At 33.3% G+C, this 15692-nt stretch overlaps 1 protein-coding gene and 1 long non-coding RNA gene across 2 annotated transcripts; one reads left to right on the forward strand and one right to left on the reverse strand.

Annotated features, from left to right (window-relative positions):
* Positions 1 to 2895: 2895 nt before the first annotated feature.
* Positions 2896 to 4886, forward strand: LOC127127863 (uncharacterized). The gene is made up of 2 exons (XR_007805491.1): positions 2896 to 3517; positions 4594 to 4886. It is a non-coding gene; the product is annotated as an uncharacterized LOC127127863 (long non-coding RNA).
* A 402-nt stretch (positions 4887 to 5288) lies between these two features.
* LOC127127862 (pectinesterase) lies at positions 5289 to 7388 on the reverse strand. The gene is made up of 2 exons (XM_051057137.1): positions 6267 to 7388; positions 5289 to 6178 (listed from the first exon to the last, which is right to left on the reverse strand). The coding sequence occupies exons 1-2, from the start codon at positions 7231 to 7233 to the stop codon at positions 5484 to 5486; spliced, it is 1662 nt and encodes a 553-aa protein (XP_050913094.1). The 5' UTR covers positions 7234 to 7388; the 3' UTR covers positions 5289 to 5483.
* Between the last annotated feature and the right edge of the window lie 8304 nt (positions 7389 to 15692).

Here is a 15692-nt window from a genome sequence, read left to right on the forward strand (position 1 = left end):
GTTTTTTTGTATTTGTAGTCAGGACCAGAGGATCAGATGGGGCAATTGCTTCTAGGAAGCATGACAGAGCTGCAACTGCTGTAGCGAGGGCTCGTGCGGGGGGGGGGGGGGGGGGGGGGATGATGCCGAAGACTCGAATATCTGGGCAAAACGAGTAACCCCAACCGATTGTCACAAGAGACAGATGGCAACCGAGAAGTTTCGTGTACCCTGCAATATCCAACGTAGAGGATCTAGAGATGATAGGTGGACCATCGATCTTGATGATGAGCTAGTTATTGCGGTTGTTGAAGATGTCCAAATAACAGTTAAGGATGTATAGGGTCAGGATGACATGCAGATGGTGGTCGAGACAGAGGTGCCCCCATCATTACGAGATGAAGGCTCTGATTGATATAAATATTACTCCTCATGTGGATACAAAGGCGTTTGTTATGGGTAGTATGAAGGTTACTCCTTTGGTTGATATTGAGGTTACTGCTCCGAGTTTGACAGAACCGTATGTACACACATATGGAAAGTTTCTTTGAGAACCCAGTGACCGTTTTATGCTCACTAGATATGCCGATCATATGGAATTCAAATTATGGAAGAGATGTATATATATATATTTTTATGTTGAACTTGTTTTTATTTATCATTGATACATTGAAAATAACTGATACATTTTACTTTATTTGTTACAGGACCGACCACCATTGAAGGTGCCCACCCACAGGGGGAAACTGAAGAAGTTCTTAGATGCCCCGATGCCTAAGGAGGTCAAAGTGATTGTTGATGATTGCGATCTCCTTACATTGGTGGATTATTCACTAACCATGCTCGACACCTCACTATTGACAACCTTTGTTGAGCAATGACATAAGGAGACATCTCCTGTTTGGCGAGATGACGATTATCTTGGATGATGTCTCGACTTTGTTCCATCTTCCCCGACCATGTAGTCTTTTCATTGCTCCTCTCATCAACCAACAACTAGCATGTATTACTGCTATATATGACGTGGAAGTTACTGATAAGCAGATGATATAAGAGTTTAAGTTTAACATGGGCGCTCACTTTCGCATATCTTGGCTTCGGGATAGGTATGCCAATCGGGTGAAGTAGTTTATATATGAGATAACCGTTATGGTATACATTCTACCTCTGGTAGAATGTACTATTTTAGCGGATAATTCTCATGCATATACTGATGCAAAATACATGTGATTGTTTAGTAACTTCGACCATGTCATCTGGGCATGGGTGTGTGTTGCATTGATTGTTCTATATTCTGCTCTTAGAGATGCAACTGTCTTTGAGACTAAAAAACTTGTTGGTTATATGAGTCTATTTTAGGTATAATTTTTTATTAATTTAGTTCTTATTTATTACATCTCTTGATATGCCTATGTTATTGTGCAATGTTGGATATACAAGCATTTCCCCTCCATTTGCGAGAGACGGGTTATTCCTACCACAGTTGGCTCCACACGAGTCAAGAGATGGAAGGCCAGTCATGCACACCCAAATGGCCTTCTAGAGTACAAGAAGAGGGTTTATGCATTGACTATAAAGGGTGTCATCTAGACACCCTACACAGACCATAGAGTGCACCAGGAGTTTGATGACACTTCTCTTTTTTCTGGTTTTCTGCGATGGGATACCTTAGTGGCTAGACACTTACTTGAGAGGTGTCTCCGCCATTTTGCATATGTCCAGAACATCCCATGATCAGTCCTTCAGTTTCATATGAGGGCATTGATAGATGGTTTGTGGGTAACATTATCAGCTTTGCCCGTGCAATTAGAGAACATGCAGTGCAGGTTCAGTTCCATACGTAATTTGTGGATGGGTACTTAGAGTGGTACCTTACTGAATCACACTCCACATCATCCCACCGGTTGAGCATGAAGATGATGTTGGAGCTTATGATGATGTATCACTGCCTCCACATGATCTAGATGACCAACATCGTCTGCAAATGGTAATCATCATAATGGATAACCTCATGGGTTTGGTAAACTCAGACAATGAGGTTTATACTTTGGCATTATAGGCACCCACATAGCCCGCAGGGGACGTATGTAGGCATTGTTATTATTTTTATATTATTTGTATATTGTGTGTATTATTACTCAGACATTTGCATCGTACAATTATTAGATGACATTTTGTCGCTTTCATTATTGCAAGATAAACATAACTTAACACAAAAAATTACATAACTTAACAATAATAAATAAGAAACACCTAAACACTAACAAATGATTCTGGATGCTTCAACATCTTGATTATGTTGTCGATAAAACTAGAAATTGTCACATCAAACTCTATCGATTTCTTTGTTAGCTTACAATGATATGTTCTCCACATAACCTTCAAATCTTCATCAGTCTTCAGCTTAATATAGTTGTATTTCACCCTTCTACCAGTATCAATCCACGGTGCACGAAATTCGATCTTATCCACCTTTCTGTTCTCGGTGTCGGACAACACATTCTTCAATTTGGACCTCAAAAGAGCGAGATATGTGGTTTCCTCCGGGAGCCTATAATCAATCGGAGATTTCGCCCAGTTAAAGTACACACATGCCATAAACGAATAATGAGACATTTTAAGATATTCTTTTTAGCAACACATGATTTATTTTTATACAAGTTTAAGTTTATTCTGAACCACACACAACTCTCAGTATAATCACAACCGTACAAAATTATCGACAAAATCTTAACCGTTGAAATTATACTACTGAATATTTTGCCATTCCTCTAAAAGTTCAATAAATACATGAGGTTTTTAAAAATTTTGGTGTATTTTTTTACAAAATCACTAAATTATTCTACACATCATTTTTTTTATGAAAAACCTATAAAATTCATAGGGGACTTTTAACATACTTTGGTTAAAGTTGGAGGGTGGCACAAAAAATTGTCATTATGTGGTTATACTAAAAAAAATTAAAATCAATTTTATTACATTTTTGCTATTTTGAGATAAGATTTCATCATGAACTCCTCCCGCGCCGGTGAACGCGGTCCCCGACCAGTCCCACAACGGGTTCCGAACCTCACCTTCATCTTCTCATGCGCACCCTCATTTCCGCCATCCGGTCGAAATCTTGCTCTATCTCTTCTCGTTGATTTCAGAGATGGAAGAATCCCAAATTATGACACATTATGCATGCGATTGCGGTGTTGAAGAAATATTCGGTTAAAGAACCGAGAGACAAAGAAGGAAAATTTTACTAACTAGTTGATTTAGTGTTACAAAATTTTCCTTCCATGCAATATTTTCTGATTTTGTTGGTATTTTCATTCTGTGTTAGATTATAATCCATTGTGTTTATTGCTCTTAGGGTTTCTCATTTGATTTTTATCTGTTGGATTTTGAAAATATAAACCTAATTAGCTTTTAAAATTAGGTGAGCATTGTTATGGAGCAAGTGACGCACCTTCTTCATACTTGTGATTTACCTGTAGATGATGTCGACTTCATAAATTTTGATAGGAATATAATGAACAAGCTGTTGCAAGAGGTTCGTTATTCGGTTCCTTTTTCTTACATTCAGATATGGTTATCAATTTGCTATAATGATTTTGTTTCATATTGCTATCAATTCTCTACTCATATTGACCTGGTTTTGAAAATTTAGTGGTTCTTATTGCCTTTTGAGCTCTTGTGTTTTGTAATAAGCATACTAGTATATCCAATGGTTGATATTTGTGTTCAAATAAATCAGCATTTTAGTCATTGAAATTGTGAGGGTTGGTCAATTTAGTCCCTTAACATTTATAGAATGGCGATTAGTCCCTTTAATTGAATAACATTTGTTAATTTAATCCTTTTTCCACGTATATTCTTTAATTTTAAAGATTGTATATGGTTATCTTTAATTCCAAGTCAATATGTAGGTTATTTATTCATTGATTTTTTTTATGGATGTTAAATAAAGAGATATTTTGATTGAGGGACCTAATTAATTGATGTTCTTTAATATAAATGACCAAGTTTCTATTTTCAATTTTTAATTTCATATAATTGTGGGACTAAATTGCTCGACCATAAGAGCTTTGAGGACTAAAACGTTGATTTACTCGTACGTGTTCCTTTTATAATGTGATAATGATTTTGGATTATGAAGTAGTACTATCTTTAAATGAAAATCCAAGAATGTCCGTTTTCAATGAAAGTTTAAGAGTGGTGGAGGAGTTTGCTGTTGATTTGAAGGGCTCAATAAATTGGACGATGCTTTATTTGAATGGAAAATATTGGGCCCTTATGTCCATCAGGTTTCTACAAATTTTCTAGATTTCATAATGACATTGAAATATATAGTTTTCAGTTGTAAAATATTTTCTCCATTGTTTCTGAAAAGCAGAAAAAGGAAGATTTCAGTGCATGAAGAAACTGTTGTAATTTATGCATGAGGTCAGCCACATTGTTTTTTTTTGTGAACGTCATTGATGGTTGCCATATTGGTTTTATTTTTTGTGAACTTTATTAATGATTGAATGCCGTGAAGTTGCAATTTGCGATATAGTAATGTGTCCTCGTGACTAACTTGCGACTTAGCAATATTTAATGCATAATTTGCTGCTGCATCTTCTGCAGAATAATTGTCTCTTTATGTAAGGACAAGGCTGCTTCATTTGAAACTCTTATTTTTCCTTCCTCACATATGTATTGTGGCTTATGAGGATTCATGAATACATTATCTTTATAGGTGGGCCTTTAGAGAACCTTTCGATTTTGACAGTATATGGTGCTGATAAATTGACTGCTTTTTTGTATCCCTTGAGGAAAATCTGAAGAGTAAATAAGAATCACAAGCATGTAACAAAATAAATGTTTGGACCTTTATATTCAAAATATAATATTAGTTTTTTTATTTGATTGATTAATAATTTTATTTATTGATTTCTATGTTATTACTTTTTGTTGAGTAGTAATCAAACTTGGAACCTAAGTTTACAACACTAAATCACACCGCACACCAACCACTTGCGCTAGACCGGAATATTTCAAGATTATTACCACTACAAAAGAAGTCTATTATCAATTTACTAGATCTTTTGGAAAGAATGCATTCACACTTAGCCACAGTTTCAAATGATGCCTTTTTTTACAGGTTAGTATTTTATTACTCAAGTTACCTGGGTATGTATTATGTAGCAATGTTAACATGACTCTTATCATCTTTTATAGTTTTTATAGTTGCACATTTTGGTCTTCAAATATTATTAATTACTTGTGTTTTTATATTTCATTCATGAAACAAAGTTAAAGCTGATTATCATATTAGAATCTAGATAATAATTTATGCATAATAATTTATTTAACATGATGCATTTATTACAATACCAATAGAAGACTATTGTAACGTCCTGCTATAGAGCATAATTTTACAATTTTATTTCCTGCAAAACGTCTGAAACATAGCAGTAGACGCTTGCCAAAGCATCTGAAACATAGTAGTAGACACTTTCCAAAGCGTCCTGTTTCTACAGGCCTTCGATGAAGGCCACCCCTGTGTTCTTCAACCAAACATTACCCTGGATGAGCTGTGCAACTGTAAACTTCGTTGCCTCTGCAGTATTTAAGACATGATAACCAGGCCAGTTCACTCTTTTGGCGGTACCAGCACCCGGTCCACTGTTCAAGTACTCTCCGTAATACAATGTTTTGAGAAAAGCCTTACTCGCGTCATCCCATTCAGCCCATCCTGTTGGGTCAATGTGGTTGCCTATCGGGGACTGCATCACAACAGTCCTGGAGTAGGGTTTCCATGGGCGGCCTAGGTATGTTTTAATGGAGCCTAGGACAGGTTTGAGGTCCGTGCTTGGTATTATGTCACATTGCTGAATTGAAGTTGCAGTGTTCTGGTTTGGGTCTAGTCGACCTTGGGCCGTGACCATGTTTTTTTGGTTGCTCATGGGCTTTCGGGCCACGAGTTTGCTCTTCTGGAACACAGCAGCTGCATTTCCAAAGATAAAATCAATAGTACCAGTAATGAAGCAATCACGGTAAAACTGTCGGTTGGAGTGTGCATAGAGAGTGTCTTGAAATGCGTCAATGCGACAGCGGTTGATGACGGACTGATCAGAACCGACGCGGAGAGCTACCGCCTGGTGCTTCTCTGGGCCTGCCGTATTTTTGAATCCAATGTCCTGAGCTATAAACCCATCCCCAACAGCAGCTACAAAACCAAATTATACATGAATAAAAATCGATGTCACACAATTGGAAATGGAAAATAGAGACAAGGGGAAAATGAAAATCCATACCAACCGTTGCAGATTGGAAGGTGCCGGTTCCATCAACAACATTCAAGCTGCCTGTGATTATTGTTGCATCCATACCGTCACCCACGAGCATCACATTCGTCTTCTGACTACTGATTTCAACATTCTCTTTGTAGGTTCCCTTTTTCACATAGATAACATACCTTGTCTTACCTTTGTTAGGTACAGATGCCACAGCCTCAGCCACAGTCTTGAACTTGCCGCTCCCATCTTTAGCCACCACAACATTGGCCGTTATGTCCCCAACTGAAGACTCCAAAAGCCTTCGATCCTTACTCGTTACCCATGAGGGAAATTCACCGTTCAATGATTCATCAATGAATCCGTCATTACTCTTTTCAGGTAAAACGGCAACCAGCACGGCCAGAGAAGATCTAGCTCTTGATATTAAGTCCTGAAGGTCACTTTCCATAACCATCCGAGATGTACCTTCTAATCCATCCAAACAAGTTGCATGGTTGGTGAGCACACTACTCAGCCATGTGTGTGCATCTTGCTGTGAGTCCATGTTATCCTGTGTTAGAGTCAACACTGAGTCCCAAACTCGTTCTATGGACAACTTCATTAGTTGCTCACAGTCATTCAAAGCAATTTCCTCTTTGCCACTGTTAACTCGGCTTTTTATAACACTGGCCTTGTTCATGGCTTCTCGAATGTGTGTGGTGGACTTGGTTAATAAGGATATGAGTGTGCTCAATTTGTGGTCTTTCGTGTTAGCCAAGGTTGGGCCTTGAGCTACTTCTGATACATGAGTTAAGCATGATTCTGTATCTAGAGCATGCTCACACAGATTGGGAGCTGAGGAGAGGTGGAAGAAGGAGGTTGGTTTGTTGAGATGAGAAACAATAAGGGCTGATGAGCCTATGATAGCAGCTAAAGAGAGGATAAACCAAAATGTTTTGGGAATGGATTTTCGAGGCTTGTCTAGCAATGTTTCTTGGGTTGCCATACTGATAAGCTAGCTAGTACTGGTTGCTCACTATGATCTTTGTTTATTACATCTAACTAATTTATAGGCAAAATAACATGCCATAATGAAGAAAAGGATTACAAGTCCAACGGTGCTAAAGTTTTTGCATGTGTTTTTCAATTATTTTAACAATTGTTCCGTATCTTCTTCTTTTGTGTGGTAAATAGCATAACTGCTGAAATTTCATCTTTTTAAAGATGACATCAGTGGATATACATACATCATTATCAACTAAATTAATTTAACGAGATCAATTATTATGTATTTTTTAAGCTGAATAATTATTAATTATTGACTTGGTTACGGAGAAAATCTCAAATCTCACCCGTAATTCTGTAGATATGATTTTAGTTATGGAAAATAAATATTCATTTTTGACTGATGTGAAAATGTAGTAGTAAGAGCACTTACTTTAAGATAGTTTACTTATTGATTAGTAAAGTTTAAGCGTGTCACTATTTTTGGAATAAGACCGACATGATTTCACCTAAGTGATTTTAGGACTACTCTTAAATTAAATTTATTTCATATCTCTTTTTTGGTACAATCCATAATAATAAAAAGTATGTCTCTTGGTGGATTGGTACTATTAGTCACATGTTTGATTAAATATTCGGTTGTTGATTGATTTAAAATAATTATTTGAATCCGATCAAAGTAACTTTATACCATTCAAATTAAACAATTTCAATCCGATATTCAATCATATCAAATTTATGTATCAAAAAAATAATAAATTTGTCGGTTTCAATTAGACTATTTAAATTTGTCTACCTCTAAAAGTTTACCAAGGGGTGTGGAGTCATATTCTGGTACCTCTTGTTTTCTCTTTTATGATTGTATATGTATAAATAATTACAACGACAGAATAATGTTTTCTTCGGAAAAAGAAAGTGGAAGACATTATTGTAGACTCGCGTGCATACATTTTATTCTTTCATATTTATATTATTACACATGTCTTTAATTTACACGGGCATAGCTAAACTGTCACTCCTAAAGATTTATACTATTTGTCATAGCTAAACAGTTAGCATGTGTGCTAAAGAAAACAACAGAAACACCACTCAAAAAACAATATTTAACTATAAATTTATAAGGTAGAGTTATTTGATACCGGCTAATTTATACCGTTTGCAGGAAAGTTCATGGAGGAAAAAATTTCCTTCTGCGACACTTCGAAACAAGGATCGAGATAGCACTCAAATAAGTTTTTTTAATAAAAAAAATATTATATTAAAAATAAGGATGGATAATCAACAAAATACAATAAAGATCGTCACAAAGTATAGTAAGAGACAACTAAAGATAAAAAAAATATTAAAAAAACAAACAAACAACAAAATCAATCAACATACTCTACAGACCAAAAAATCTTTGCAGTAAAAGACCTAAACTATTAAAAATCTACCTAGATAATATGTTAGATCTCAAATCACCGAATCCATCGTCTACGAATCAAATTTCATCAAAATAGTATAAAAAAATAGCAAAACTATCTCAAAATCAAGGTGAATACTCAATCCGTTATATGTATGGATGTATAAAAAAACCGGTTCATAAAAACCACTTTTAAATATATGGTGCATCAATTTTAAAAATCCACATTATTTGGTTTAAAAACTAATCCGGATCCATTTTATTAAAACCACAAAAAACCAATATCCACTTTTTAAAACCAATATATGAATGATTAATCCATTTTTCAAACATAATGTGTTTTCTTTTTTCTCTATTTTTGGTTCATAAATGACAATTAAAATAATGTATATTTAATTAAAAAAGGTCATAAACATTATTTTCTATGATAAGATAAAAAAATACACATTAATTACATTTTCTTGAATAGAGCTTTGTGTTTAAACTCGTTGTCTCAAAATGATATGTTTAGTCTCTCCTCTCACATTCAACATAATATATTAAGTACTTTTTGATAAGTTGAAATTATATGATTACTAGTCTCTTTCCTTAAAATAATTAATTCATTAAACTCATGTTTATTTTAAGAAATCTCTCACTTTTGTAAAATGAAAGTGAAGATGAATGGAGTCATGAAAATGGTAACTAAAAAATATTATACAAAAAGAGAGCAGTTTTTTGAGAAAGGTGAAACAAAAGAGAATTATGTATATATGAGTGAGAATTTTATATATATATATATATATATTATATATATATATATATATATATATATAATATATATATAATATATATATAATATATTATATATATATAATATATATATATATATATATATATATATATATATATATATATATATATATAATATATATATATATATATATATATATATATATACTCAATTTTAAATTTTCAGATTAAAATTTAAAAATACTTTTTTTTACGGTTTCTTAACATTTCTTCTTCGTCAACGAATAATGATTGATTTCAAGAGCGATTGGGTAGAGTTAAGATGTTGTTGGAATGAAAACTAAATTTGAGGAAAATTTGGTTTTAAAATTGATCCAAACAAAATTTTTTTTTTAGTACAAACCGGTTATTAACCAAACCGATCCAAACATAAACCGATTTTAAAAATATAAACCGGTTTTATCAAAGTGGTTTTAAAAACCAAACTGATCCATATATTTGGTTCAATTTGATTTGGGTTTTGAACCATGCACACCCCTAACTATATGTACAAGTAGATAATAGAGTTCTAAAGCTATTCATTGAAGATACAAGAGTCCATATGTGATCTTCACAAAAACCATTTTATGTAAATGGTCCTCACTACAATGTGGCAAATCAAAAGATAACCATCTTATACTTAATCATACCCTTAGAGAAAGAAAAGATTCAAGAAGTATCTTAGGGTCATTAGGAATAACTATATGTCACTTTAACCACTTAGACTATATACTACACAAACAAAGCTATCTTACAAGTAATAAAGAATTGAGAAACAGTCTTAACCAAAAATTCACACAAGAAACAAGATACCATAGTAAGATCTAAAATCACCCTTCACTAAATAGATAAGTGAACACAAGGAATTCAGAGTGTGACGGAAGTCTATCTTGCAAAATCTATTAAGAGAATATCAAGATCTAAGAAGGAGTTCAACTACTATAGATAAGGGAGAAGATCCTATTATATGTTAGAAAAGGAGTTGAACAAGAGATCGAACTAACCCTCTGAACGAGGTACGTAGAGGCCATTAAGAAAGTACACTCTCTAGCATGCTTTATTAACAAAATTTGAATTTTTATTTTAAGCAGCGACACTTTTGATGATTATGGTTTTTAGGATGAATGGTGTAGAAACTTAAAATTCATAAAATAAATGAACACAAGGAATTATCCTAGTTCCACTTTATAACCAAAGATACATATAGTCCCTCCACACTCTGAAGGATTTTTCACTATGATGAGATAATTGCCACAAGTCTTACACAAAGACCAAATACAACCTTCACACCTTTAGAAAGCATAAGTTTTTAGAAGTTTCACGAGGGTTTGTAATGATTTGGTATGATAATGGTTCAAGAAAGGACACAATTCTACATTGTGATACGTTTAAAAAATTCTCTAACCGGTTACATGTTTTATGTAACCAGTTTCCACCGTAATTCTTTCTAAAGAATTGAGATAGAATTGATTTGTAACCGGTTACCAATTTTGTATAACCGGTTACACTATGTTGAAAATTGATTATTTGCCTTTAGAATAATTGGAAATGGAGGGCAAGGATGCTTAGAAACTTTTAGAGATGAAATGAAGGTTTTTCCGAGTATCTAAAGTTTATTCATTATGAATTGCAATTGTGTATTTTAGTATTGTGACCAGTTTCTTTCAATTCCATGACATCCAATAGCTTATGCATTTGTGATCTATGATTCTAGGTGTTTGACACTTGATCTTCGATTGGGAGATCTTTTCTTTCTATGATAATATTTTGTCTTCATCAAAACTTTATATCAAGATGAGCTTGTCTTCACAAATAGAAACTCCTAAAAATGGGAAGTTCTCTAATAAAGAAGGGTCTCCACCATCGAAGATCTCAAGTCAAAAACCCATTATCAATCAAGCCAATTTATCCTTCTGACTCATTAAATTGAAGATAATTTGAAAACAAAATCATGAAACTTAGTCCTTAAGGGGGTGGTCTCTATTTTCTTAATAACATCATCGACAAAGCAATATGAGATATCACCATGTTTGACTTCTTTAACAAATTGATCAATTTTTTTATTATCAGTAAATATTACAAAAAAACATTATTAGAAGAAATCAATTTTTATTATAATATTGTTGTGAATATTTAATATACTCTTGATCCCATTCTTCTTTCAACATTTGAGGCTGATTCTTTTTGCATAATATCGTTTGTGATTCCCTCTACAAGTTTTCTTCAGGGATCAAAGTAAAATTATGCTTGGAAGACCATGGAATTCTTTGAGACATTACAGGTCATTTTCAGCCATTTGGGATGTACAACTTTCCAAGTTGCATTACCATATTTTTGTGCCAAATTCAACACGCCATAAATTTGTGCTCAAGCATCCAACTGCAACCTTTCTTGGCACATTGTGATCTTTGATATGATGTCAATAAATTGCAATAAGAATGAGATCAAAAAACCTCTAGAGTAAGATGCCCCATTGAGTTAAACATGGTGACCTAGAACTGAAGAAACCATCATGTTCAGAATTTTGAACTTCACTAATCCTCAATTTCAAGCCAATTTACGTTTTGGACCTAAACATGTTTAATCAAGTCTCTAGAAGTTAATTAACTCATAAAACGCATGGTTTGGCTGAGTTTTAATGGTTTTGCAAGTCACACTTTTCTCACATCATGAGCAAATTCATTTTGCACGAATTGAGCATCATTTGGCACGTATGAGATCACTAATCACTTCCATATAAATAGAGCAACATATTTTCTTCATTCCCAAGCTTTGGAGAGCCAAAGAACCTCTATTTCACTCTGAAAATTTTCTATAAAATTGAGCTATCATGTTTTGATTTCCAGCTTGTTTCAATCCAGTTTCTTGATTCCATTAGCATCTTCGATCTTCTCTGAAGCTTTTGCAACAATTCCCAAGCTCTGAGAACTTCTGAAGTGCCCTGAACAGATCAAGTTTCTTCAACTTCTGATCATCATTTGGACAAGGTAGTTTCAAGCATCATTTAAACTCAAACAAGTTACCATAATGTAGTCCTTCACTCTCTAATGTTTTTCCCTAACTTATCTGGTGTTGATTGATCATTCTCATCATTTAATTTTGATTTTCGTGACTTACTTATTTCTGAAACTTCCCTAAAATTCTCCATGCTTAGTTTAGATAAATGAACTTTGAGCATGAGGTTGAATTCATGATGAGGAGGCGATCACATTGGTGGTAGTCTCATGTTCTTAATTTTCAAAACGATGAAACTCCGGTGAGGGATCATCGGAGAAGACAACTAAATTTGTTTCAGGTCATCTGAGTTGTATCCACGTTGGCAATTTGAAATGTTTTGATTGGTCCATTTTGAATGTGATTCCCTGTTTTATTCTGGCTATTTTCCATCGTGCACCCTTATCTAATAGCTGTTGGATCTGCCACGTCAATTAATAAGGTCAAATCCAATGCTCCTTGTATTTTCTGATTTTATTTCTTTTTTTTTTTTTGATTTTAAATTGCATTTTCTTTAGAAATTCATAGAAAACTCATCGTTTATCCAAATAATTCTAAAATAATTTCTAAAATTTTCTTTTATTTTTCTTCGTCTGATTTTTATTTTTTTATATTTCATTTTCTTGATTTTCTATTTTTCTTGAATTTTCTCTTTTTTCCTTTGTTTTAATTGGTTTAAAAATACTTTGATGCATTGAAAAATTCAAAAAAAAAAATATTTTATGTTTCTTATTTTATTTCCAACCTTCCATAATTTTCTTGGCCATTTATTTGGTGTTTTGAAGGGCTTTATGGATTTTCTCCTTTATTTCCCTTTTTAAATTCATTTAAAAAATATTTTTTTGATGCATTTTATTTTAGTTTTTGTTTGATCTTTGTTGACTTCTGTTGGCCTTGGATCTTGGCTATTTTAATCACATGTTTCATCAAACTCAATGGATATTGGATGTTGATTGGGAGAAAACCCTAATCCACCAAAATGAATGATTGATTTTGATGATGACTTGATCAATCCTTTGATCCAATTTGGGTTTGATTTATCTTGTCTTCTCCTTCTTCATCTCTTTATCTCCTTCTTTTTCTCCTGATCAATTGGATGATTTGTGTCCATATTATTCATGATGTGTGGATTGGTACTTGATGAACTTTCACCATTTCAAATCTACCTCCTAACTGATCATGCCTCATTTAAGGTACTTTGGATTGATGCACAAGTTTGTCCTAAGTATCATAAAGTGTTGATTGATATAATGGACCACTCTCCTAGCCTTTATGCTTGATCCATCTTCTTTTATTTTTTGTGTGGCATAGCTTTAGGAGAATGATTTACATATCATTTCTCTAGCATGTATTAACACAAATATTATTATTGACCGACCTCAGATAGTTGTGACTTCTACATAAGTCAAATTACGATTGCTTAACATAATGATAAATTTGTCCCAAATCGGAAAGTAAATCATTTTCATAAGCGAGATTGTAAGTCTTCTACTCCACATGGCATTGTGTGAAAAATATGGTCTCCTTTTCACCTAATATAGCTAGTGACATACTTGTTGATTTTATCCAAGTTGGAGTCCTTCTCATGGTGATGTAGAGGTCCATATTTTCGTACTTATGGGTGAATAGTTGAGTGTTCCCCCCAAAATGACAAATTATCTTTCTATTTTTGATTACTAACACAACTTACTAACATATTATTGTATTAACTTTACTTTAATATCATTTATCTTATGCTCTTTATTTTTTATCATTTATTTCTTGCTATTTACTTTATGATTTTATTTTAGTACCTCATATCATATTGTTTGTGCTTATGCTATTTGCTCTTTGTCCACTTGGACCTTTGTTTATGTTTATACTATTTTTTCCTTTGTCCGTTTGGAATTATTTTTCTTTTAAAGACATTAATAAAGGAAAAAATCCCTAAAAATTGGTTCTCTTAATTCATGGGCTTAAGGTTACTATCATTGGCATTGTTGTGGAGTTATAGACTTAGAACTAGGATATTGACCCTTACTTTGAGAGTTTGTGATTTGATACCTTTTAATTCATATGGTACCTTTGACTTTGGGCTTCTTTTGAAAACTTGGCTTGATTACTTTGGTTTCATCTGACACATGGATTATTCTTTGCCTATTTAACTTGCTTGAGACTTAATCCAAATGAGGGAATTCTTGCTTGACTCATGTCATAAAGCTTCTTATTTCTTGGTTAGATCTTTCCTCCTTAGATTTTATTTCATGTTCTAGGACATTCTCTCCATTTCCTCTTCTTCTTTAATTTTTAAAATCTTCTCTCTTTTTCTTCAAAAAAACCTTCTTGTTTTCAAACTTGAATAATTTTTATCAATAAACCTTGACTTTTGTCAAATAATTTTAAAAATATTTTCTTAATAAATTCTAATACATCTGAAGCATATTCAAACCAATTTCAAAATACTTAAAAAAATATACATAACACATTCAAACTATTTTGTGCCATTTGTGCACTTTTTCTTTTAAAACTTTTCTCAAAGTTTAGACATGATTCATTTTCATAGTTGAGATGTAATTCTCCTACCTCTATAGTATCGATGATAATCCTTTTCCACTTAAGAGAACTAGTGGCATACTTGTTGATATTTATCCAAGTTGGAGCCCTTCTCTGTGGTGATGCAAAGTTCTCATACTTATGGGTGGCTAGTTCAATGTTCTCCTTAAAATGAAAAAATGTCTTTTCATAAAAAATTAATCAAGACAAACATCTTTGTTATTTTTACCACGACCTACGAGGTTTTGATCCTCCATTGCACTTTGTTGGTACGTAGGCATGAGGCCCAAAAAGTCTTGGAAAATACAAAAAAACATTTCTCTTCTCATCTCCTCAATCATTTATAAAAACACCATTTTAAAGCCAAAATTCATAGATTTTCAAAGAGGTTCCTATAAAATATTATAGATGTTTAGCGTGCTAATACCTTCCCTTTGCATAATTAACCTCTAAGCACTTATCTCTATTTTTTATTAGTTTTGTTTTTAAAACTTCTTTGGGTTTTGTTCGTTCTCTTTTCCTTTCCTTTGGAAATAATAAAAGTGCGGTGGCGACTCTTGCATTATGAGTTAAGTTAATAAATAACTTAATCTCAATTTTTTTACCACTACATAGTCCAATCACCTTCAACAGAAGCAAAGTATTGGAGCCCAGTGCTACGGCGATTGACAACCAATATTGTAATAAGTGGAAAATCAAACAAATTTCCCATTGCCATTTAATTTGTTTTTCAATTTTTTGCAATTTCCTCTTTAAGGATT

Source organism: Lathyrus oleraceus, chromosome 3, assembly GCF_024323335.1.
Source record: "Lathyrus oleraceus cultivar Zhongwan6 chromosome 3, CAAS_Psat_ZW6_1.0, whole genome shotgun sequence".
Taxonomy (NCBI): domain Eukaryota; kingdom Viridiplantae; phylum Streptophyta; class Magnoliopsida; order Fabales; family Fabaceae; genus Lathyrus; species Lathyrus oleraceus.

Bases quoted from the DNA above. Each gene is read 5' to 3' on its own strand.
- LOC127127862 (XM_051057137.1), bottom strand. From the start codon at position 7,233: ATGGCAACCCAAGAAACATTGCTAGACAAGCCTCGAAAATCCATTCCC. The intron at 6,179-6,266 runs GTATGGATTTTC...TTGGTTTTGTAG, and splicing joins CTTCCAATCTGCAACGGTTG to CTGCTGTTGGGGATGGGTTT.